This window comes from Vigna unguiculata, chromosome 3, assembly GCF_037176805.1.
Source record: "Vigna unguiculata cultivar grain cowpea cultivar isolate G323 ecotype 2 chromosome 3, ASM3717680v1, whole genome shotgun sequence".
Classification (NCBI taxonomy): Eukaryota; Viridiplantae; Streptophyta; class Magnoliopsida; order Fabales; family Fabaceae; genus Vigna; species Vigna unguiculata.
The window spans coordinates 49,990,528-50,018,127 of NC_140794.1; the positions used below are offsets into that span (position 1 = coordinate 49,990,528).

The following is a 27,600-nucleotide window of genomic DNA, read 5'->3' on the forward strand; positions in this document are numbered from 1 at the left end:
TGTAAAGTAATTGATGTTGCATGGATTTTCTTTTTAATTAAATTTTGTTTTGTGTGTTTTTCGATCTATAACTGAAAACAATTTCAACCAATCATATCATATATGTATTTTCCAACAAAGTAAATCTCAATATTCATTCAAAATATCAAATACCATAATTTATCAAAAGATCTACTTAAGTGCATCACCATTTTTAGTGAGAATGGATTCAACTGTGTTATAGGTAACAACACAAATTAGAAGTACAAAATTGTGTAAATAATTTTTTTTAACGAATTGTGAGTTAAAAAAAACAGTACTAATTTTATATAATTTTAGGTTAATTTTAGTGAAAATTGAAATTAATTTTTATTGGAAACTTTAAACCAATTTAGTCTATCATATTTAAAGATACGTGAATTTAATCATTTAAACCAAATCTTATTAAGTTGTTGACACTTCAAACGCATTTATCAACTAACATTGAAGCGAACATATGTTAAATGATGTAAACAAACTAAAATACTATAATAAATTGTGTTTAAAACATCATATAAATTTAATAAAATTGGTTTATAAGAACTAAAATCACGCACTTATATGTTGAGGGACTAGATTAGTTCAAGATTTTCAAGAGGAACTAATTTCAATTTTCACTAAATGTTGAAAGACAAAAATATATTTAATCCTATAATGTTTATTACAGAATATACATAATTAAATCTATTAATAAATTAAAATAATGATTAAATATATTAATTTTAATTATTTTATGCAAAAAAAACTAAAACGTATATTTATATTATAATTCATTAATAAATAAATTTTTATTATTAATTTAAAATAATTTTAAATCATTATTGTAAAAATTTATTTACACAGTAAATTAACAAATGTAAAATATTTATTTAATTAAGTTAAGCTTCCATTCTTTAATACGGGACCTCCAAAAAACGAAAAGTTGAAATCTACATTCTTACGTATTTTCATCCCTATTCACACTTCACACACCTCACGCTATGCGTTCCAAATGTGTGACTAGGGTTTCACACATTTACATTGATACATTCTGAAGATTAATGCAAAGACCTTCAGTCAGTCTTTCTCTCCCTCTCTTCATTTGGTAATCTCTCTCAACTCTTCACTATAATTGAAGTGATTCTTTGTACGGGCAATTGGGATTATTTTCCCATTTGCATATCTCTACTTTCAAATTGAATGGTGTGGTGTTAGTACTTAGGATTGAAATGCGAGTGTTTGTGAATAGTGATTCCCGGAGTGTAGAACCCTTGCAGGTTTTTTCGCATTTTATTTTTTTCTTGAAGATTTTTCTCGGGGTCTGGTTGCAGCTATCAATTTTGCATTGAATTTGTTTATATATGGCTTTTATTTGCATTTTATTCTGATTTTGGTTCTATTATGATATGCTTTGTAGGTAGTGTTTATCCGTGTTGATGCACAATAACTATATACACATAAATCACCGCAAATAACTTCTAGAAGATCCCATCTTTTTTTTTTTCTTGATAGTGGAAGTAGTGCATGCATTTTGGCACAGTCGCGCACTAGATACCTAATGATGCAAAATATAAAGGTAAGTATAGGCTAAATGACATAATAAGAAACTAGAAGATTCCAGTACCTTATTACCACAGTGTGAGGGTTATATCTTGAAACCTAATTCTTAGTAGGAGAGTTATGATAGTTGGTCAATGGGAATCACATGCTTTTTAAAGTCTCTACCACTTCACAACCAGACACCGATTTTTTTTTCTTATCAGCAAAATAAATATGTATTAATATAACTATGTACAAAAACACAATAGTCTTGGTTTACAGTTACAAACTTGTCCTCCTAGTACCATATACCTTTACCTCTATTCTTTCCACAACAAAACACAATTGCAATTGCTATTTATGATACCCCCTTAGCTTTGTCCTCCCATTTCACCATATACATGTAACCATATAATTTTTAGATCAAATTCTTTCCAACTATGATTACACTAGCTCTTAACATGGTTTACAAGCACGACTACTTGCTCCAGATCAATGTCAGCGTGAAGGACTTCTGGGTACTCTGTTGGGCTTTGTAATGCTAGCCATTGTGGGCTGATTATGTTGCTGACAGAATGGTTTATACCGGTGACTTAAATGTTGGCACCCTCCCTCATTTTACAATCACCCCTGTATTAATCTTTTTCTCTGCACACACTTTTTTCCTACATTAGTCCCTGTTTAGCCAAGCAGGATCGTACTCTCTCTGCTGTTACACCACAGATTTATAACTCTATACTCCACTATGCAGGACTGTGTCTCAGTTCCATTTCTCTGCCAGTCATTTGCTTTTGCACTTAATTTACTAGTTATTGTTGGCACTTCCTGATCCAAGCTAATGACACCTGTGGCCCTGCACTAGACTATTCCATCCTAGGCTTTACATTTAATATTCATCTTACCCAATATGCACTTTTCCAGCAATGATACAGTCTCTTGCTGGACCCACTCAGAACCCAATAGAGCGTAGTGTTTATGGTTCATTGCCAATTCTTTGCAGCTTATATGTATGTATGACTATTCAGAAATGTAATCTGCACCTCTGTTAGAAACATCCGCCCCTGATTGCACCAACTAATACCTGTGATATTTCCAAACCTTATAATTGTATAGCAATAGAACAGTGAGGCGTTTCATAGTATCCTATAAACATTATGTATCATCAAAATGGCAATACTGTAGTATGAATTTCAGATAGATCCAGACTAAAAGCTAATATGGACCCTGCTGCATTGTAGCAGCCCTCACGTTATGGAGTCATTATTTCAAAAGTCTTGTCCTCTACATTCATTGCCCATTTGCTTACCATGTTATGTACTCTTTGGACTCCTGCTGCCAGTGTAAGTACATTTCTTTAACCTCACCCATACCAGCTAAGATATCACAGGCTCCATTTTAATTTTTTATCCCCTCTGCCAAATTATTTGGCCAGATATTTTATGTATGTTACCAGACATATGCACCAATTTGAGTATGTGAAAGTGGATCTTGGAAGTCTATTTCTTATCCAAGTCCATAGCTTTATCTGTGTCAGACAGAATATCTCCTCTCTCTCATTCTTGAATATTACATTGTTCCTATGACTCCAAATATTTCAAATAACAGTCACCCACACATACCTCCAACTTCTATTTCCTTTGCCTTTAGTTTCCTTTAAGCAAAACTGTTGGAAGTTGGACTATGTCTGATTATAGATAGCGGTGCTTGCTCCTATCCATTTGTTGTACGTATTCCACATAAAGTTTGCTGTCTTGCAACTAAAAGGTAGATGGTTAACTGATTTCTCCCTTTATTCGCATTTAGGACACAGAAGATTGCGGTATATTATTATTATTCCCATATGGCGCAGATTTCTTAGGTTGGTATCCGATTTAATATTATCCTCCATGCAAAATGTTGCACAGAAGGTAGCGTCTTTATTTTCTAGAATAGTGTACACATGTTAGAATCTTCACCTCTGCAAATATTTTGTAGCTTTTTATATGCTGATTTGGCAGTATATTGCTCCATCTCCTCATCTTTCCATACCCATCGTGCTCCCTATGTGTCCATATTGTTTTCGTATTAATTCCTACGTAAGTGTAGGGAAAGTGATGAAGTCTTTGAAGTTACAACATATCTTTTGTCCACCAGCAAGTTTTAACAAATTTAAACTAAAACACATTGAGATGGACAATTTTAAAGTAAACTGAATCTTAATGATCATAAAGAGGTTATGCTATTGTAATTTATACACTATAAGATACCACAACTAAGAGTTGCAGCTAGAATATATTTCACAGTTTTAAAGATACCAATATACAAACATATTCACATTCACATGTACCACTGCATAAGCACATTAAGTATGAAACAGATGAGGTTATTTGTCAGCACTGCAAAAGCACTTTGAATCTGAAGAATCAATACTCTGTACTTTCTTTTCATGAGAGTGAAAGACATGCTAGTTTTACTGAGATTGGCTTAGTTCTCAGACATCATGCAGTTTACAAGCTACCTAGATGTTTATTGCTTTTTATTAAGGTTATTCTATATCTCTCTCTTATCGAAGAGACTGTGTTTATAGTAGGGCTCTTGTTTGACCAGAAAAAAATCCAGTTAAAAATTCAAAAGAGATGACATCAAACTATATTTAGGATTCAAATACAGTTATCCATTGTTTTCATGAAAGCTCAATTTTAGTAATTAGATAAACAAACATTGTCTGGAAAAGAAACTTCAAAAGTTCTAACGGACTCTCTTGTCTTCAATTATAACGATAAAGTGTTCTTCGCCATGGAAAACACATTGTTGGTTCTAAAGAGAATTCATTACAGGTAGTTCCTCCACGAGTATAAGATAGCATAAATTTGTCCACAATGCAAACCTCATTACTATTAAGTTAAAACATCTTCATTTCATGCTCCTATAGAGCATTGTTGAATAACTTTATGCTTTAAATTCAATACATTTTGGCTAATTTCTTATTCACAATATTGTATTCTTATATATATAGAAATGTCATCAGGAGGTCCATCTCAACATCCACCTTATGTTGACAGAAAAAGAAAGCGGATTACACAACGAAAGGAACGACGTTATGTGCCAAGAGTTACACCAGATCACATACCATCTTGATCTGCCCCAATTCCATCCATTGTTGTTGTGACACCCAAACCTCTCCTATCCCCATCTATTGTCGCACCCACACAAAAAAATCAGGCTTTTGAAAAGGTGGGGATCCTACACACAAGTGGTTCTATTAGCAAATATGAACATGCCATTCATATGGTATGCACATTAATTACACACACACATATCAAAATGTGTTGCAGGAACAGGAGCTTGGACTATCTATGTTGATTGATGAGGTCTTTCAGCAAACTCATATATTGAAGGATAATGGCCAACTTGTCCACGAAAGATATAAGACACATGTAAGCTCCTTTCAATGTTTACATTATTTTTCCTTGAACTTATAGTATATTGATTTAATAATTCTTCATTTTCTATTAATAGGAAGAATTTGAGCCTAGACTTTCACAAGCCAAGTCTGAGGTTGGACGAAGCAGAAGTGACTAGTGCTTTTAATCCTATTCAGGACAAGATTGTCAAGACTCAGTGTTGGGTTGAAACAATTGGTGGAAAACATTATGGAGCTAAACAACTTACTACAAATTGTAGAAGCGAGAATGATAGCCTATATATGACTCTGAGGAGATAAACCAACTTAGACAACGAATTTCAGCTTGTGAGGAGGCGAAGGAACATTGTCTCGCCAGATGGAAGCCTTTGAGTCCTTATTGGGTGAAATTATACAATTTCTCCCTCTTGATGCACAAAATCTTTATCAGAAGTACTTGATCAACCAAGGCCAACACAAGCAACATGTCCCCCAACAAGAAGACCCTCAACAATCCCAACAGAACCAACAACAAAATGATCAAGAGTAGAAATAATAATTTAAATATTGTTATTTAAAGTTTATATGTGGTCTTAAGATGGTATGTGATACTCACTTTTTATTTAATATTTACTTTCCAAACTCGTGTTATATGTTTAAGATATTTGGTTCTTAAATTTGATATTTAAGGTTTACGATATGGTTATATGTTTGTCTTACCATCACGTTTGATTAGTATATGATATTTGATTAGTATATGATATAATGATTGATTTCTAAGATTACACTATTTCAACATATGTTCGTATAAAGGTGTATCATAAATAACTTGTTATTTTCTGTGTGAGAGTATATATATCTCAAATACAAGAATTTTCGAACTGTGAACACGCAAGGTAATTTGGTTTAAAGATTCTTTTTTTATAGATATTTTTGTTAGTAATTTTGCTATGAATATTTGTGTTACTTATTTGAAGAATTTATTTGTCAATAATTATTTATTGACAAACATTTTCCGGAGTAATATGTATGATAAATCCACTTCTTTCTTTAATGACAGCCATTATCGACAAATGCATGCATTGATAAACAATTAGTCGGAAAAGGTCAACTATTTGTCCGAAGCAAGGAGTCCCACATTTACATTTTTTCAATGAATTTACCATTGATAATTACCTACAAATGCGTTGCTATGTCTATTAAACAAAAAAAATTCTCCATGAGCAACAAATTTCCTGTCAACTAATGAAATTTCTTTATAAATTAAGGAAAGATGGATGAAAAAAAGAAAAGGAGGAAAAAGAGGAAAAAACCGATGGTGATGGCAACGACAAACGCACGGCAATCAAGGGACGATGATTGTAGCTCGAGGGAGATCATTAAACTCGAATTATTGTAGAATTTTTGTTGTACTGTCGATAATTAGTGATATTTTTAGTGTTCATTTCTGGAAAAGTTAATTTTTCTTTGTAAGCTAGTCATCTTGTTGTCTTTCGTTTCTTATTTATGTTTGTAAAAAATTCACCTTAATTGTATTAACTTATCTTTATTAAATATTCATTTCAAAGGTAAAAGTTTTAACAATGAATGAATATTTTTCAAGTGTAATAGAATAACAAAGATGCGAAAAGCTAAGACAAGGATCAATGTAAAAGATGTGTAAATTTTGTTTACTATTCAAAGAAAAAGAAGAAAAGAAAAACAAGGAGCAATCAAATTTCTTTCAGGGCCATGTAGCCTTTTTTCTTAAATTATCTTTTGACACGTCAAAGTCTAAACAACCATAGTATAACTCCAAACTCAATAATTATTTATTTCCAAAAAGATGTGCCAACTTTGAAATAATAAAATAACATTAAATGTTAATACAAAATTGGCGGTCTCATTTAAAGATATTATTACCCAATTCTTTAAAATAAGAAGTCCATAGTCTTTTGTTAAAATACATGGAAAAGAGCAAGGAAATCTCTTTCTGCACCCATATTGTTTTCTTGTAACTGCATATTTTTTAAAATTCCAATAATACCACTGCTGTAATTATAGTCACAAATTGTACACTTCAGAACGCATACAAATTATGAAATTTATAACTTACATTTTATATTTTTCATCTTTTTCATCGTTAGATTCTCATTTCTTTTTCTTACACTTCATATTATTATGATCTTTTTATTTGTTTTAATGAGAACTTGTGAAAGTTTTTTAGGATAGAGATGAAAGAAGATGACAGGGTGGGAGTGGAGGTGGAGGTGAAAGAAGAAGATAGAATGGAGTTGAAGATGGAGATGGAGGAGGAAAAAGATGGAGTGGAAGTGGAGTAAAAAGATAAGAGTTGGAATGAAGGAAATTATGGAGATACTCTAAGGGAGGAGGAGGGAAGAAAAGGAAGATAAATTTGACTCTTTAACTTGCTTATATTTGCAATGAAAAAAATATGGTGGTGACAAATTCTCAAAAAGCAATACCTTCAACAAAGATGACATTATTTATTCTCTATCCAAACGCCATTTTATAATTTTCGGTAATTAAATTACTTATGTAGCTAATTTTATATAAATAATGAAATAAAATTCTTCTTTATCTATACTTTTTCTTTATTTGTAATTTCTGAATTGGTATAATATTTCACAGATGCTACATAGTTGATATAAGTTAACTTAATAATAAACTTAAATTTCATGGTGATATTTATTATAAAGAAAAGGATAATTTAACAAAAAAAAATAACAAATTTTGACAAACTACTAATTTAGGTAAAAAAAAAATACTACTTTATTACTTTACTTTGATTAAAAAACAAAAAATTAATCTATTTTAAATCTATTTTTTTCTTATTACAACATATCAATCGATATGTGTACTGTGAAGTTACAGTAGACACCTATAAATTTAATAAAGCTTAGAATTCTTATATTAACCAAATATAATAATAGAATTTTACAATTGAAAGAACTCCAGTATAAGTTAACCTATAGTTTAGATTTGAGATTTGGAGTTATAAAACATGAATGCATCTTGATGCTCACTTATCACTCTCCTTTGAAGTGCTTTTGAATCGTTCCTAGAAGAGTGGAATTAATGTAATCTTGGGGACCATGAGCCGGTAGACCAGGCATCACTAACCCTATAGTCCTGAAACCAAACAGAAACCATCCTTCTCTGTAATAAGGTCCACTTTGGTACACAATAACGAAGCTCCTTATCAGCTCCAACATTGCGTTCAACATCATTGGTATCATGCACCACGGTGAGAAGTAGTTCTTATTCGGTTGCTCTTCAAGAACCTGCATTCAAATATAAATATAAATACACTCTCAACATTCGAAAATAACAATTATAACTATCATATACAATCACGATATACACGACTTACCTCAAGTTCATAGCGTCTGTTAAAGAAAAGACATGTCCCAAAGTGCTTAAACATCATTTCCTGATCATCGTAGGGCAACCTCGGAACAAGGTCGTTGCAGTAGACAAACCTACAATACCTCACACAATGTTCCTTCAATTTTCGTTTCATATACTTTGCATACACTTCATCTCCAACCCTAGGTTGCCCGAAGGTGTAGATCCCTTCCAGCCTCTCCAACAGCAATGTCTCTTCGTGCAAACACAAGATCGTTCCAAACAGTACTGAGAGTGCTCCTCCCAAACTGTGCCCTGTCACTATGAACTTTGCTTTCTCGTTTTCGCTCAAACCTTTTCTTAGAATGTCTCTCACCAGGTAGTAGGCTAAGGGAGGAACACTCTGGTCTCCTTCTCCAACTTCCTTTGTCCACCCAACGTTCTTCTGTAGCCCTAAGGCTTTCATGAACCCTCCATGCATTCTTCCGACGCCGGGAATTCCGTACCAGGAGATGTCGAGATCAGTGCACCATGCATCAGCATCGAACGGCTCTGTTCCTCTGAAGGCTACAACATATGTGTGCCGATCTTCCTGCTTATCCAAAACAATCAACACTTGAGTTGTCGTCTTTCCTTGATACTCTGCCATGCAAGTCAAAAACATTGTAAACGTTGAAAGGATGAAAATTGTGTACACTTCAAAAACTGTTCAATGTTTCATTCTAACCATGTTAATTAATTGTATGAGACTTGTTCAATAAAATTGACCATCCACCTAATTTCAAAAGTCTCCATATCAAATTTGCATGACAAATAGTGAATTAAATATGTGTACTAGGTAGTTTTTTTTTTTTTATATATATATGAGCAATGACTAATAATAAAATTAAAAAAATTATATATATTAGAGATGTGTATAGAAAATGTTAATAGATAAATATGATATGAATAAATAAGTAGGTTTTGAAATGTAGATCTTATTCTCAAAAACTAATTTAAAAAAAAATTCACATAACAAATCTTATATTATAATGTAATTTGTGAATGTTTTAAACTTAAATCAATACAAAATACTATTCAAATTATAAGCTATAATTATCTAAGAATTTGATTTGAAAGTGTAAGATATGCTTTTGAGTTCTTACCATTCAAGCAGTTGAAAAGTCCCACAAACTCCATCTGTTAAATTTAAACAGAAAATTACAAACATAATTAGAGATACGTCAAAATGAACTTGAGGATAAAAGGATCGAGAGACAGCAATTTAACATTACGATTCTGTTAACGTCAATTTTGTTTAGTTGATTTATGTAACTCAACAAAGGTTTTTTGTTTTCATTGAAAAACTGTTTATCAAATCTGAAAATTAATTTTCCATAATATTAAAAAAAGTTTATTTTAATCATTTAACATAAAATAATGACATGAACAAAATAATTATTTAATACCTTCCATTTATCTTCCACAGTAGTTTTAAGGAAAGCTTGGTTCTCGTAGGATGCTTTGGAGGCCATCATAGAAAGTGCAGGATAATACTTAAAATCTTCATGCGTAGCATCCAATTTTACTCGCACATCCAAATTTCCGATTAAAGACAAATACTTTTCTGATTTAGGATCCGGCAAGACCAATGAACCTGTTTATATAAATATATTCTTTTATATTTACAATTTAATGATGAATACAAAGAACCTGAAATAAAAGCTAAACCGGGCTCCTAAAAACTAAGCTTGAAAATGTCGAGTCTATTAAGATCTGCCTACTTGAGTTGACGGGTCAAACTATAATCCTAATAGAATTACGACCTTAAACAATATAGAGATATTTAGCTTGACCTTTTTTTTATTTTATTTTTAATATATATATATATATATATATATTAATATATATATATATATATATATATATATATATATATATATATATATATATAACGATGGAAATTCTGCGGGGTCTGATTTTTCACTTTGGCTCCATTGTTTGCTTCTTTTTTTTATCTCTTAAAAGCGATACATCTCAACAAAAATAAAATAAAAAAATAATGGAGGGTAAAATCAAGTGTTAAAAGTGTCAATTTGTTTCTAAACACAAAGCAATGGTTATACCAACAACAAGTATGCTATGAAAATCTCGTGTCGAGATTTAAATGTTTAGTATATTTGATTTCAGGGTTAAAAATGAATTACGAGTTAATTATTCATTTTAAGTCGAAATAATTGAAGTTAAATTCATGTTTATAAAAAAATTGTTTGCAGGTAGTAAGAATTTTGTTACAAATTTGATAACATGTTAAGAGAGAAGTTAGGAAGAAGGAAGGAGTAACCTTTGATAAAGTTAGGAAGAAGGCTGAATAGACCACCATTGAGGGCAATGAAGTTGATAAAAAACTCAACGCAAGTTCCAAAGAGTGACAATGGTTTAGCCAGAAGCTGCAAGAGCTTCTGAGCCAAAATAGAAATAAATATGAGCCATCGATGAGCCAAAGTTTCATCAAAATCACCCGCTGCATGGCTTTCCAAAAACTTCCTTTGTGATATGTTTCTGAAAGTTAAGATACGGAGAAGATCAAAGAAACCTGCTTTCTCCGGCTTCAACAACATGTAACTGTCCGCGAAGCCCTTGTTGCAGTCGCAATTGCTTTCCATGGCGTAGGAACCAATAAGGAGCAATAGTTTAAGGATTCAATTTTCCTCAGCTGTGTTCTTTCCTAACAAACTCTTTCTTATTTATATAGAGCCATAATAATGAACGGAACTTTCGCAGTAAAAGAAATAGATAGTAAATAATAGTAGTAGAACGTGAACAGTGGTTCATTGGAAAAAAAGTCTAAATATAGCGCATCACGTTTTTTATATTTATAAAATGGTAGCGAAATATTTCATATTAAACAAATATGATTATACTGAATCACATGGGGTTTTAAAAATCTTGATGTTAGAAATTTCTTCCCGTTTTCTTAAAGTCTAACGTGGAATAGTAGAGCCATCGAAACCGATAATGGGTCAACGGCTAAGATGAACATGAAGACGAAATTATAATTGTCTAGTGGCATTAGAGGAGCCATAGTAGTGTGTGTTGGTGATCGTAGGGTGATTGTTGAACAATATGAAGCATAGTACGGTGTAGGTATATCAAAAAAATGCATCATCTTGTTAGACCTAAGCTCTCTCTCAACATGAAGCTATGATGGGGTGTCAGAATAAAAGATTAAATGTGTTTTTAGTCTCTGAACCTTGACGTCTAAATCCAAATTTGTCACAGTCTAAAATTTTAATACATTTTAATCCACAAGCTTTATAAATGAATGAACATAATCCTTTTAATTATTGTGTTAAAAAAATTTATGTATCAAATGCTTTCCTAACAAATATTAAAATTGAGATGTGTTAGACAGTATAAACAATTCAAATGATAGTATGAAACACATTTGACACTTAAAAAAAAATTAATGTAATTAGGTTAAAAAAATTATATCAATTCATTTTTTAAATTTAGAGAAAAGAATATATTAAAAAATTTTATGTGTCAAATGCATTTTTTAGCATATATTAAAACTTAAATCCTAGACACTGTATCGATTAAAATGATATGTTTACTTTTCGACTTATTTGGAGTGTGTTTTTAGCTAGAATAAGATCATATATGTGTATCATTTGTTTATTCCAATCACAAGAAAAAGATATTGATAATTAGATAATTGATTTTAATTTTGTTTTTAGGTATATTTTGATATGACATAATATATTTAAATATTATCACAATTGAGAAAGTGTATATATTTCAACTGAAATATGAAGAATATAATAAAAAAATTTATATACATATTCATGAAATCTATTACTCAATCATGTTTAAATGTGAACTATATTGTGTTATTCTTTATTTATATATTTTGAGGATAATTAATTGAAATAACATTTCACCGAAGTGACTTCTATTGTGCAAATTAATTTATTTTAAAATATAAAAAGGTTATGAGCTTGAGATGTGTGTCCATATTAGTCAGCTCCACGGAGAATTAATTGGTATGCGCCGATGGTGACAACTGCATAATAATTAGTTAGATTTTTGTGTGTAAATATTAAATCATCCCAAAGGCATATTTACTCTTTCATATGTTCTCATTGTTAGTGTTTTATCACTATGACAAGATATAACTAAATAATTAAAATTCTATCCAAAGATGAAATTAATATATTATTGATAAGGATGACAATCTGATCCGTTTTGACTTCATTCATTCATAAAAATAGATCAGAACAGACTAACCAATCATAAAAAAAATGAGTTAAAAATCTAACCTGCATCACTAGTTTTTTTATATATATTCTTTTTAACTTATTTAATTATTTATATATATATATATATATATATATATATATATATATATATATATATATATATATATTAAAAAGTACAAGGTAAAGATTTTTGAGTTGTAATTGATTAATTAACGTATCTAATCAAACAAATCAAAATAATTATTATATTTACAATGTTGAATTATTATATTATAATTCATAAATAAAACTTAATTGTTAAGTGTTAATAATTTAAATTATATGTTATTGTATATTTATATCTTCAAATAATACATAAAAATCAATTTTTTACAATATTTTTATTTAAAAATAAATCCTTTAATAAAAATATTATATACATATGTGTTCCTTAACTTGGAAAAGAAAAAGGGTGTGGCTAGGGTTGTGGAGTTATGGCCTAGTTTATTCTTAACAAAAATGAAAATGACATGTCAGAAATGGAATGAAAGAAACAATATTAGATAAAGAATATGAAAAAAGGGATGGCTAAGTTGGAGAGCCTTCAACAAAGCAAAAGGATGAGAGGTTGCTTAGAAAAACTCAACTAAGCAACCAACATTCTCACAAAAACTCAAAACCTGTACAAAGTTAAAAAAAAAAAAAAATTATTGAATATTTACATGAAAGCAAGGAACTCCTTACATAGTTTAATAGTCGCGTCATTCGTATCCTAAATGGTAGACTTCTCCTACCACAAAGTCTTCTTGGACCTTTCTTATCCTAACCTACAATAATATAATTATTATAAAAAACAAACCTACAAACTACGTAAGAAATTGCAGAATAAGACTATTCAAACCTATGCGTATTTCAAATATTTTTTGTAGTGTAGAAGGCTCTCCTATTTTTTTTGTTATATTTTTGTATTCCTTAATTTATTCTTCGATTGAAAACTTCATTTTCTGATTCTCATCACAATCATATAAGTTTTTATATTATTGAATTCAACTATTATTTTAATTAATCTACAAATTATATAGTCATTTTATCAATTTACATCTATCAGTAGTATTTGATATATGAATTATGATTATAATAACAAACGTGTGATGTAGACGATTTATTTTATGAAATTGCTTCGTGCAAGGTATACTATGAAGAATAGAATCCCAACAATCCTATACCTCCTTGAAGGCTATAGACATTAAAATAAAGAAAATAAAAATAGTACAAAGCCCACGGTTTCTCAAAAAGAAAAAAAAAAATCATCCAAACACAATTAGGTAAATAATAATACCAGATAAAATGGACTCTAGAATCAATAACTATATGCTAGTTTGTTAGCACATCTATTGCCTCCTTAAAAGATTCAAACATTTATAGATATATCTCTAGTAAACCAAATACTGAAAAATAAGAGTAAAACCACATCCAATATTATAGTGAAATCTATTTTCTGAAATCTGAGTCATCTCAATAACGAAAACAATACTCATTATTTCAACTTTAAATACGGGAGCTTGTAATGTAAACCAAGTTCATTTTTATGTAAAATTCAACCTCCATGGTATATTTAAAGATTTTTTTTTTGTCTATTATGACATAAACACTACAAATATAGAATTTTAAGTAAAATCGATGTAGAATAGTGTTAATAGGAAACACTAAAGGCAGACAACAACCTTGGGCTTTTGATAGTATATCTCAAGTTGGAAAACTGAGTTTGGTTCTTGGGCTTTTTGAACCAATTGTGAGAGTTATAGGTGTTGATTTTTTGTATTGTGTTCAAATTCTAATTTTTATATCTTTAAAAACTTTTGAGATTTTGAATGAATTTTTTTTTTTTTGTTGATAGGGAGGGGTGTGCGTATCTCTTACTCTGTTTTAAATAATAGTTTTTCTAGGAAAGTGAAATGGTGGGTGGTTGGAGTAGAGATATATAAGATGGATATTATATAAATTGGAATTGGAATGATAAGAAAGAAGTTGTAAGAGAAGGATACAATGCACCAAAGAATGCGTAGAGATAATGCATATAGATGATTATTGTCTATTTGTTTCTTTAGTCTTTATTCTGTAATAAATAATCAATTAAAAATCTCATCTTAATTTGCGTGTCGGGACCGTAGTGGAATATCTCACATGGCCCCAAATCCCTGTAGATGTGCCTTGTCCATATCTCGTCCTAATATTTTATTTAATTTTTGTGTATTTGATTGATGATGGTGAAGATTAAAAAGCAATGTTATTGAAGAAGCATGATCCTTCAGACATGAACACATAAATAATTCGACCTTGCTGTAGGAGGCAACCTACTTCTATTGTGAATTAAAAGAGTAGCAACTGAAGGAGTCGCATGTGTTTGGGTTTAGCTGCTACATAAGGGACAGCAGAACATAATCATATATAATAGTTAAAAGCTACTGTGTTTTTGTTACCAAAAACATCCTTAATTTATGTCTAAATACTATTTGACTTTTCTGCTGCATATTGCCTACCTGACTTTGGATTCAGCTAATTACAACCAAATCAAACTTAACATCTGCATAATAATTAATTCCACGTATCCGTACTACGGCACCATCAAATATTTGGCTGAGATTGATTTTATTTTACATGATTGACCGACTACTTTTACTGTTAAAATATACATTTCTCACACTTTTCATATGTTTCATCCATTTACTTTATTTGAAGCTCTATTTATAATTATTTACCTATTTTAAGATTATAATTAGTTTACAAGATTAAATATTTCTATATTATTATTGAATGGATGAAAATAATATGTGTTGAAAAGTTTTATATCGTTTAGGATAATCAAAGAAGTAAGTGTTAATAACTATATAATGGAATCTAAGTCCATGATGTTTCTTGTCCCAAGTTAAAGTCCGTGTTTGACTTTTTTTATTATCTTGTAGTAAAGTGTTGTGAGATGTAATTAAATTTTTACTCTAGAAGATATGAGTGTACTTGGAGTCAAAGAGTTAAGAGTGTTTTCTGTGTGGTAGAAATCTACATATAGTGATTATTCTATGTGGTCGTGATTTTTCTCTATATTTAAAGAGTTTTGACGTTATATTATTATGTTGTCTGAAATAATTTTATTTCTATGTTATCTGAGTGGTTGTTGGAGATAAAAAGGTAATAGATAATATTCTTAATTATGCATTTTTCTCAACAATTATATAATATTGTAATCGATTTTTTCTATCACTTAATAATATAATTTCTTTTTACTGTTAGTTAATTGTTGGTTTTTCTATTATGTAAATTTTAGTATTCTTAAAAGTACTTCTCGAATAAATTTATATTAATAATTAACTTTATTTAGTATTTAATAATGGATAAATTTTTATTTGATTATGAAAAAATCAGAGGATTTTCAACATAAGTCTTTACTTAATAATTATTTTCTTTGCTTCTCACTTACATACTTTCACACAAAGCATAGACATACTCATGTTATCAGATTAATTAATTAATTAATCGCGCATGAAGGTGATTAATGAATGCACCTTCATTTATGTCTGGATTTATGAGTGACATCATATTTTTTTCCTCTATCCCTCTGGGATCCCTTATGTGCTCAAATACTCCTCCCATCTCACAAAGACATGGGTCAGCATCATGATAATTGTTATTGTCTTTGGACCTCGTCATTAAAATTCTTCTAACAACTAAACTGTCACTCTAATTATGGTCCCATTCATCAGATTCTCTGCCAACATTAAGTTGACAATGAAATAACAATGTAACTAAATTATATACTAAGCTATTCCTCTCCAAGGATGCTATCACACTTTCAAACTTCCAAACTAAGATTTACTTCAAAATTTTCACATCGAAATAGTAACGAAAAAACTCTATTTTATAAAATGGCAAAATATATAATTAATAGTATGTAGGTGTATTTAATTATCCGTTTGATAATAAAACGGATACAAGTATCATGATAATCGATATACAGATACTCTTTATTTGCTCATAATTATTTTTTTATATCTTTTTAGATAATAATTATTAGTGAATTTTATTTTAGTATTTTTTTAAATCAAGGGATAAAAATAAAATTACTAGTGAAAGAAATATTAATTATTGAAGAATTATTTATAATTTGACTTCAAACTTTTTTACTTTTTATTTAGGTTTATGAAATTGAAGTTATATTTAGAAAGATTAATTTTTTAAAATTTATATTTTGCTGCATTGCATTACTATTTCAGCGAGTAATTTGATTTGAATTATATTTCAAAATTGATTTTCATTTTATTTTATATTTTAAACATTTGTTTTTAAGTAATTTTATTTAAAATTAAAAAATATATACATAATATCTACGAATATCTATGAGTATTTGCGAATATAAAAAAAATTTGAGTATTTTTTTCAAAGACCTATGGGTAATAATGAAACAAATATTTTTAGGTGGGACGAGTAGTAGGTAGGCACTACTCGAACTCGATCCGACATATTGTCATCCATATCACTTGTTATCTAATCGCTATGAGATCACTCATAAGTATCCAGTGTCACATTCAATATGCACATGCCTCAGAATATACTATACAATCGAATGTAAATTTCATTTTAGGAAGCACTTTTTGTAAGGTTGAGTTAAATTTAAAATTCACTTCTCAGTATCAAATTTATTTTAAACAGTGATCTATTACTATTGGGTCTTTATTAGACTATTCATAAATATCTAGTCTTGCATACGAGATAGTCTTGCATTCCTCAGTAATTTCGACAAACAATTGCACTACTAGAAAATCATGTATTATTGACGAATATAATTTATTGGTAATAGAAAAAATCCACCAGGAATTCGAGTCTACCAATGATAAAAAAATTGTCGATAAAATGGTTGTCGATAAATTTTACCAACGAATAACAAAATTTGTTGGTACTTAATGCAACCTCAAATCTGTTGGTAAATATTTGTTTGTAATTACTGACGAATTTTGGTCTCCGATAAAATAAATGCAACAATTTTTTCTTCTTCTCCATCCCTTTCCGCTTCTTTCTCCTTTTTTTCTTCTTTGTTCCCCTCTTCTTCTTCCTCCTCTTCTCTCCTCTCTTCCTCCTCCTCCCATCCATCGTTATTGTTGTCGCCCCTCTACCATCATCACCTTGAGCTATTCATCCTCCTCCAATGTCAGTCGTCACCACATCATCATCGTTGTTGTGCCTCTTTTCCTTCTCTTTCATTTCATCTTTCACCTCCTTCTCTTATTCTTATCACCCATCCCCTCTTAATATACAAAAGAAATCTAATCAAATTTGATGGAAAATTTTTCGTTCATTTTACCAAGGAATTTATTGATGGAAAAATCGTTGGTAATACGAATAAAAAATTACTCACAAAATTTATTAGTAAAATTGATCATCAGATATGTTATCGATGAAAATATCTATTGATAATATAAATTTTAATTTACGAGTCGTGAATTTTACTGTTGAATTAATTACTATAGATGTCAATGGCGCGAGTATGATACAAGTAGTAGGTCCCCCATACTCTACCCGTTGAATAAATATTTGTCTCGTACTCGTTCCTATATCGTGTGAGTATCTGTTATGCAAGTACCCACATATATCCATGGGTATCCATATGTATTTACAATAAAATATTTAACATATTTTAACCCTAAATTCAAATAAAATACAATACATAACATTCATAAATTTCAAACAAAGTTCAAATAATTTATTTAATTAGTGTTTAATAATAGTTAACAAATAAATGGAGATTATTTTAAATCAATTGATAAAAAATAACACATTTAAAATTAATGTGTTAATATTTTAATCATGTTTCTTTTAATTTAAATTATAGTAAAACCGGTAAGGATATCCACGGGTATAAATACTATGATACTTGTGTCCTCCCCGTTAACATGTGGATATAAAAAATATTCGTACTCATTACTTCTGAATATTCATTTCTTAATCATTGCGAGTTTTATTTGCGGATAGTGATATTTACAAATTTTTTTACATCTCTATTCATTACTAACAAAAATATCTATTGATAATTTAAATTTTAAAATTCGTTGATAAAATGTATCAACAAATTTAGATTTATCAATAAAAATCAATCAATAATCTGTCAATAAATACAAAAATTCTTATAATATTGTTTTATACAATCCCCTGTTTGCTGCAATTACTGTTGTCGCAGTCTTAATGCTAAAACCCAATGTGTTGGCTTCACAGTTATTCCACGAATCGCATGGCTATTGTGTAAGCTGGGTGGCAAACCGACACTCTACGAGGATGTTGAGCTGGTAAGTTATATACTTACAGGAATACGAACAGTTATTCTAGGTCATAAAATATTATCGAGAAAATTGTTTCATGAAAATAAGATTTTGGTTAGATTGCAAAATTTTTATTAGTTATGCTACGGTGAATATTTAATGGAAAGAGTGTTTTACCGGTTATTCTTTAAAGTAACCATGGAAAAATAATTTGTGAAAAATAAGTTAAAATGAGAGTTATTTATTAAACAAATTGAGAATAAAATTATACACAAATTTAAACAAAAAGTTGTGAGAGGTGTAATAAGTTGAAAGTGACTTTAGTAAATGTATGTATTTGAAAACAATGCTACAATCAGAGATGTATAACCTGCATCTATTACCCACGTAGAGAGTCAAAATCTACAGTGAACATTTTAATTGAGGTTGTAAAACATGTGTGTGGGGTTATAGGAGGTTAAACCCCCAAACTAAATTCAAATCAAAATTTTAAATTCAAATAAATCAAACATTAAATTACATAATAAAATATAAAAGAATTTTAAAACAATATATACCAATATTACATTTAAATCCCAACAAGTTAAAGTTAACAGTTGACAAATAAAAATAAATGAGAATGAGAGAATTTTAAGTACACACATCAAACGACCAGATGAGTAGTTTGATCTTTAAATTTAAATTGAACTCAAATAATCTTTTTGTAATTATTAAACCAACATAAAATAAAAATATTTTAATTATTTTATTATGATTAAGAAAAGTTATGAAATATATTTTTATTTTTTGTATTATTATTATTATTTATTTAAAATAATAATAATAAATAAATAAATAAAAGTAATCTTCTTTTTAATTTCTAATTTCTGTTCACTTTGCAGTAATATCCAATAATCATTACTTTTAATAAACTCCACCGTTTAAATCGACTAAGCTATTCACTAAGCACACCTCATCTCAAACATAAACAACATTTCTTGACTCTCAGTTTCAAGACTCAATACTGCTACATTGGTAGACATATCATCAACTTGAATAATAATATCTTCACCCTATTTAATATTATATATAGTGGTGAAAAAAATTATTACCTAAAAAATGTTAATTACTGAATAAATCTAAATAAATAACAAGACCTTGTTCCAAACTAGCAAGAGTAATCAAAATCATAAACCAATTTTTACAAGTTTTTATTTTAAAAGTCGAGGGATGAGATGAAAGGTTGTAGGTACTCACTTTCTACACTAGGAGTTTAATGGGAGCATCAGAATAATCATTTAATATTGGTTTATGAATCTGAATGCATATAATGTGTGGATGAAACACATAAAAGAATATTAAAGTAAGGTGCCGTTGCATCCTTTCCTTTAAATGATGCTCTCTCTAGGTGTGATTTTGTCAATTTGTTTTGTTCAATTGTGACCATATTTGTATGACCATTTTGTAAATTATTGTGTTTCTCTTAATTATATATATTTATGACAAAAAAAAATCAATAAATTAAATAATAGAAAAACAAAAGGCCAAGATTACACATCCAATTTAAAAACTTATTATATTTAAGAAAGATAATCAATTATAAATAGAAAATCTCCAAATTCAATATCAGACAAATCATTAATAATAAATGTTTTGACTTAGTACTTACAAGTTAATTCTTAGATAATGATTAATTTTAATTACAATAATAGTCCTCATATCTCTTATTAGAACAATAGACAAATTTCAACTTACAACATTTATTATTAGGAAGAATAAATTTTTAATGATCAAATCCACGTTCATTTAATATCCAAATAACTGAATTAGATTTTCAATGCAAATTCATTTTTTTAACAAAACTAGTTTGGATTATTTTAAAATCCAGATCCAAATATTTTGATCAAGATTTAAATTCAATTCAAATATTTGGATCAAGGTTAAAATTTAGAATCCATTTTTTATAAAAGAAATTTAAATTGAATTTTCTAAAACTTGTGTCCTTAAGGCCACATGACTCAATCCGTACAGACGGGGCACGACTCGTATGAGTCGTCAAGCCAACCCATCCTAGTCCATCTGAATCTTTGGGCTCGTCGGGCCTGTTCGGGTCATCGGATCCACCTAGTCTATTTGGTTCTTCGGGCCTGCTTGGCTCGTTCAGTTCTTTGGACCCATTTGGCCCGTTATAGTCTTCAGGCCTGCTTGACCCGTTCGAGTCTTCGGGCGTGCCTGACCTATTTTGGTCATTGGGCCCACCTGGCCTGTTTGGGTCTTCGGGCCTGCTTGGCCCATTCGAGTCTTTAGGCCTACCTGACCCGTTTGGGTCTTCGGGCCTACTTGGCATGTTCGGGTCTTTGGGCTTGCCTGGACCGTTCGGGTCTTCGGGCCCGTCTGGCCCGTTCTGATCTTTGGGCCCGCCTAGCCCATTTGGGTCATTAGTCTCGTCTGTTCCATTCGGGTCATCGGGCTCACTCGAATTTTCCTAGTCGTTGGGCCCGTTCGGGTCATCGGGTTCACCCGAATTTTCCTGGTCGTTGGACCCGTTCAGGTCACCGGGCTCTCCCTAATTTTCTGGGTCGTTGGGCCCGATCAAATCGTCCGGTTTTTCGGGCCCTCCTAGCCCGTTCATATCTTTAGGCCCGCCCAACCTCTTATGGTTGTCGGGTCTGCTCGATTCGTACACGTTATCGAGCAAGGCCCATCCGAGTCTGAATTTAGCCTAGTTCATCTCAACCTTTAGTCTAACCCAACTAAAAATTTAAAGTGAAAATTTGGATTGGATTATTTAGATTATCCATATTTGAAAATCTTGATTTATAGAAGGGATATCCAATTCATAAATTATATAAGATGTAGATTAGATTGAAATCCATATCCATTATATGGATTTTAAATGGATTGGATTTTTAATAAAATATATTTTAAATGGATTGGATTTTTAATAAAATAAATTTTAAATGAATTGGTCCAAATCAAAAGTGGATTGGATCAAGAAAATTAGATTTTTTCCCACCCCTATTTATTATTAATAAATCGTTACTGATAAATATTTAATATATATAGTAGAACCATTTTCCATTCGAGTTCTGAAATATTGAAATCAGAACCGTAATCAATAAACCATTACTTATGATAAAATATTAATACTGTAATTTCTTGGAATTCCTTTAAAATTATTTTAATAGTAAAATATTTATCGTGAAACTATGTCTTAAATTTGTATAAGTTAAAAGTATGAAACAGATTTTTACCCGAAACATGAAAGGAAATTAAAACATTAAAAATTGATTAAATCAAATCAATTGTAAAAAATAAAAAAAGTTAATATAAATTATTTTAATAAAGTGAATAAAAATATTTCATTCGTGTGAGAATTCTTATAATTAAAATTATGTGAATATTAACCATTATTACAAAATACAACTTTAGTATTATTCAACACTGATGCACAAATACGATACATATATCGGATACGACACATATTTGATACGTCGATACATTTATTTAAAAATAATAAGATACGATACGTGATCTATGAATATTGAAAAATGTACAATAATTATTAAAAAAATATAGTAATTATATGATTGTTATTGTATGAATCCAAATTTCCTAATTAGAGACCAATTATTTTGGTAGTCAAAACCTAATAGCTAAACCTAATAGCTAATGTTAATGACCAATTTAGAAACTAATTCATAATTGAAACTATTCTAAATATCAATTTAAAGACCAATTATAATTTTTTGAAACTATTTTAGTTGTCAATTTGGTCACTATATAATGACTAATTATTTTTTGTCACTAAATTTGGTCATTATTTCAAATATTTTCTTGTAGTATATTACGACTTTATAAATTAAATACTTCATTGATAAGTATTGATAAAATATCAGACACAATCGTGTCAGACACGGATACGTGACCCAAATTGAAGTATCAGTGTGCATCATAGTTTGTCAATAAAAGACAATGGGTAATATAATAATTTTGGTAATATCTTCTTTTTTTAATATGTAATAGATTAGTCAATATACAATTTTTTCTTTTTTCTTTTTTTCTTTTTATAATTAGTAAGTATCCAATTATTTTTCCAATAAAAAAGTTTACCGGATTATTTTTTTCAATAAACAAGTTTTCTCAGTACTTAGAATAGAGAAGTACATGGTTTATTAGTTCAATTGGTTAAAGTGTTGTGTTAATAATGCGAAGGTCACAGGTTTGAGACCTGTTTAGGCTATTTGTCTTTTTTGTATCCAATTATTTTACAATAAAAACGTTTATGGTTGTCTTTTTTGTATCCAATTATTTTACAATAAAAACGTTTATGGTTAGAGCGTCATGCTACCATTGTCTTTTTTTTTTTCCTTTTATAATTATTTAATATACAATCTATGATGCACGGAAACGATATTAAAATAAAAAATATAAATTATTGCCATCATAAAAGTACCATTACAAGAAAACTCTTAAATGATAACATATTTTAGTAACAAAAAATATGTTAGAGACCAATTTCCTATTTAAATACCAATTATTTTAGTAACTAATGTTAATGACCAATTTATAAGTCGATTCATAATAGAAACTATTTTAATTATTAATTTAGAAACTAATTATAACTTTTTAAAATTATTTTAGTTGTCAATAATTTTTAGTTTTTAAATTAATACCTAAATTGAACAATATATAGTGACTAATTATGTTTTGTTACTAAAATTGATGATTATTCAAAGATTTTCTTGTAGTATATTACGACTTTATAAATTAAATACTTCATTGATAAATATCATAAAATATCCTAAAATATTGGACACAGATACGTAACTCAAGTTAAAATATCAATGCATAATAGTTCAACACTCATTTAAACTCTATATAACTTTCTTTTATCTAACTTTCTTTTATCTATAAATTTGTAATAACTATGATTTATTCGTTAATTTCTAACAACTTTTATTTAACTTTGGCCTTGATAATTCCACCTAGACGTTATTTCAATAATAGTGCTAAAGTCACCTTTGCTGAAGTTTCAAGCTTTTATGAACTTTTGGGTATTTCTAAATAATAGTGTATATATTATTAATATTAAAAAATAAGTAAGATTAAATTCTTGGATATTATGGAGTAGAGTATCACTTTTCTAAAATGGTAGATAAATGAAAGCAGGAATCATTTGAAGGGTATAAGATGAGTGAAAAGCAAGAATCATGATCACTAACCGTCATGTATATGTGCTGCGGCATCTAGAGTAACTTCGATCACCAAGGATGAATTAAAGCGCTGAAGTGTATTTCATGTGAACCCTAACCGGATATAAATAAAAAGTAAAAAAAAAATTAGGAAATGTGTTCATTAATTAAATATTTAAATAATAAACTAACATTATTTCATCTGAATGAAAGAAAAGTGTGATATACAGATGATAAAGGGAACAAAAGAGTCTGAGATCTTCAAAGATATTTTCATATTATTCAATTTAAGTAAATTTGCGTTTTCTAATTAAACGCAAACAATTTTATTTATTTATTTGGGTATAACTACTTTTTTGGCTTTTTATATTTTTCTGAGAGAAGTGTTGCATACAGTCGCCATAAAATGGAAAACAAAAGAGAAGGTTATAGAACAGATCTTTCCATTTCGTTATTGAAATTTGGATTACCAGCATCAGCAAAAGAAATTGACCATAACAATGGCCATATATAACATGTAGAAAACATTTTCTTGATGGCCCACCAAACCATGCATACACCATTCAACAGTACACAGAAGTCGTTGCTTCCCATCAGAAAACAAGAAAATTAACTGTCTATTACATCTTCTCTGGATTTATGAATTAGCTGAGCAATTGTTTGGAAGTAGAACCGAAGACTTGACAGGGTTGGCAACCCTTGATTAACAAAGAAGAATAGTTAACGTTGTTGGAGTTAGACATCCCTATTGGAAAACCGACAGCAGCAACAGTATTGTGATTGTGTTGTCTATTTGCCCCGGCCTGTTCCAGGGTCTGCACCTGTTTCTTTAAGAACTTGACGTAGTGAATGGCCTCGTCCAGCATCGAAGCCGTGTCCATCTTGGTGCCACCCGGGACTAATCTCTGCAGAATCCTTATCTTCTCGCTTATCCTTTCCCTTCGGTGCCTCGCCGCCACGCTCTGCGGATCCTTCGAAATCTTCACGTTCCTTCGCTTCGGTGGCTTTATGGATTCGGGTTCTATGTGAATAGGTTGCATCACCGCTATTCTGAATATCATTTCCCTCATCGCCGCCATAGAGTTTTTTTTCTCAGAAGGGTAGGGGAAGGAGGTGGTGGTGCTGGGCTGTGGGGGGTGGAGAGAGGGTGTCATAGGTTGCTGGATAAGGGTGTTGTCATTGTTGGAAAAATTGAGGACATTTGGCGGTGGTGGATCGACGAGAGTCGGTGGAGTTCCGTTATTGAAAATGGTGGAAACACTTGTTGAGGAGCTCCCACTCGATAACATGTCGGCTTCTGTGTAAGGTGGGGTGGTAGAATAAAAAGGGTCGCAGAATTCGGAGAACTTTTCCATCTGCATCATCATTGCCATGACGTCCATGTTGGTGGTGTCGCACGCGGAAGCCTTCACTATGTCCACATCCATGAAAGATGAGAATGGGGAAGGTGAGAAAAGAGAGATGAGAGTATGGGGGCTCACGAAAGGGCTCTGGATGTAGGGTTTGTATCAGAGAGAGAGAAAGGAGAGAAGGGTTAAGGGGGGTGAGAGAAAGAATAAAATAGTAGAAGGAGAGTGCAGAAAGTGCAGAGGATAGAAAGAAAGATTGTTATTTATCTCTGAACCGACCAACAACAACAATATCCAGCAGGGTCACTGTAAGTGGAAGCCCTTTTTATAGCAACCTGTGACTGATATTTTATCTTTGGAAACTTGAGGAAAATCTATGAACCTCTCTCATTTATGATACTTGTTTTTACAAAACTAAAATTATTGTACTGAGGGGGAATGAGTTAAGACTTTAAACATTTAAGGTAGTTGATAATTATAGCTAAGGAGACTTACAAAAAATGTAAGTACAAAAATATTAAAGATAAAAAAGAGTTGTGAGATATATTAATAGTTAATGATGAGGCATGAAAAGGGGGGCATGAGGTGTGTGGGGTTGGGTCTAGGGAAGGTTGGTCTGGCACCGTTGATGGGTGTAGAAAGGGAAGAGGTCAAAGGGTGGGGCATTAAAGATGAAGGGTTGAGGATGAAGAGAAGAGGGACCACATAGCGGTGGAAGTGGGGCAGAAGAAGGAAGAGTTGAAATGGTGGTGCATGAATCAATCAGCATTGTAATGTATGGATTTTGACTGAAAGGGGTTGAAATTTTACTAGTTTGGTTTGATAAAGAAGCCAAAGTAGCCCCCACACTCACATGACATATGTCAGAACAAGACTGGAGATGAGTAAATTCACTGCAACCTTCAACCTCACCTCCGCCACCGTCGGGAAGGGCCGCAAACACATCAAGATAAGGTACGGTGCCAAAATGTAAAACAAAGGACAAAACCCTCTACCACTTAACCATAAATACACACATCATCAACTTTTTTCCTCTCTTTCACTCTCAACGTATCCATAAATTCACATTCATTTTAAATTTTATAGACACCAATTTTAAAACTATGTTAAGTTGTTTAACAGTACCTGGGGCAAACCTTCTCTAACCGACAATATGGAAAATAGTCTGTAAAACAATAACAAAAATCTATAGATCATCACCTTGAACAAAAAGTGAAAAATTATAATAATAATTTAGTATAAGAAGATATATCAGTGATGTTTTAAAAATAAATCTCTGTTGAGTCTCTCCTGTGACAGAGACGAAAGGGTAATAAGGAGGTAAATGATAGGAAAATCTTGGAGAAATGAATAAAAAGTTCGCAAAGTGAAAGGTAATAAATAAGTTAGATCCTGACGAAATAAGCTACTGAAATAGTCACTGGTGTGTGAAAACGGTTTTCGAGGTAGATTGGGAGGTAGCGGTGATGCGTAATTGCGGACCCTCCTTCTTTCTACTCTGCACTCCACTCACCACTTACTGCACCTCTGCATCGATACCATTTACACTTCTCATTTCACTGTCATATCAAATTAACAACATATTTTGGGTTTATGATAATTTTCTAAATCTAAATTTCGTTTCCATTCATCTGATATTTTTGACATCTTGCTTTTAAAGAAAGAGTAAACAAAGAAACTCACGATGCTTAACCCTGCCTGTACTGCTGCTAACTGTTTTGGCAGAGCTTTTTCAGAATTTCTAAATAATGCAAATCAGCTTTAGCATTTTTGGTGCTTTTTGGCTTGCATCAACGTGTGCAAGTCAATAAATTTTGTGTTCTTTTAGCATAAATAGTTGGTCAGTTCAAGTACAATCTGAACGAACCGTGCTTCTCCCTGAATCTTATTTGTTCCAAAGCCACACACGCGTGGACATTACAAAATGAAAATGCATCGATTTCTTTTATGTGGTAGTAAAAAAAAGCATTATAATTTTTGGAATGTTGGAAAGCATGATATATATGAGAGTATAGTATTAACATTAACGCAATAATGGTGCAGCAATATGTAAGTGTTATATAAATCTGTGTGAGAAACAATTTGGGGGGAAACGAAATTATGATTCACAAGATTCGGGTCTCTAATAATAGTATGTGGATAAATTAAAATATAAACGTTAGGTTCTCTGTTGCTGGGTCCCAAGTGAAAGAAGGAGACAAAAGATGCTTAAAGGAATCAGAAATGAATAGTTAAAAATTGATATAAAAGTGAAGAAAGGAAATGAAAGGAGGATGATGTAAAAAG

The 27,600-nt window shown here is 30.5% G+C and overlaps 2 protein-coding genes and 1 long non-coding RNA gene across 4 annotated transcripts; 1 reads left to right on the forward strand and 2 right to left on the reverse strand.

Annotated features, from left to right (window-relative positions):
* Positions 1-937: 937 nt before the first annotated feature.
* On the forward strand, positions 938-5,624 carry LOC114176829 (uncharacterized). Of its 2 annotated transcripts, none has more exons than XR_003603055.2 (4): positions 938-1,102; positions 4,532-4,749; positions 4,851-4,952; positions 5,035-5,624. It is a non-coding gene; the product is annotated as an uncharacterized LOC114176829 (long non-coding RNA). The 2 variants fall into 2 exon arrangements; XR_003603054.2 differs by having other exon boundaries at positions 940-1,102; positions 4,544-4,749.
* A 2,022-nt stretch (positions 5,625-7,646) lies between these two features.
* On the reverse strand, positions 7,647-10,966 carry LOC114179306 (triacylglycerol lipase OBL1-like). Its single transcript, XM_028065596.2, has 5 exons — positions 10,590-10,966; positions 9,715-9,902; positions 9,412-9,445; positions 8,292-8,908; positions 7,647-8,202 (listed from the first exon to the last, which is right to left on the reverse strand). The coding sequence occupies exons 1-5, from the start codon at positions 10,909-10,911 to the stop codon at positions 7,948-7,950; spliced, it is 1,416 nt and encodes a 471-aa protein (XP_027921397.1). The 5' UTR covers positions 10,912-10,966; the 3' UTR covers positions 7,647-7,947.
* Positions 10,967-24,391: 13,425 nt separating this feature from the next.
* Positions 24,392-25,645, reverse strand: LOC114177275 (transcription factor HEC1-like). The gene has a single exon (XM_028062551.2). The coding sequence runs from the start codon at positions 25,390-25,392 to the stop codon at positions 24,610-24,612; it is 783 nt and encodes a 260-aa protein (XP_027918352.2). The 5' UTR covers positions 25,393-25,645; the 3' UTR covers positions 24,392-24,609.
* Positions 25,646-27,600: the final 1,955 nt, after the last annotated feature.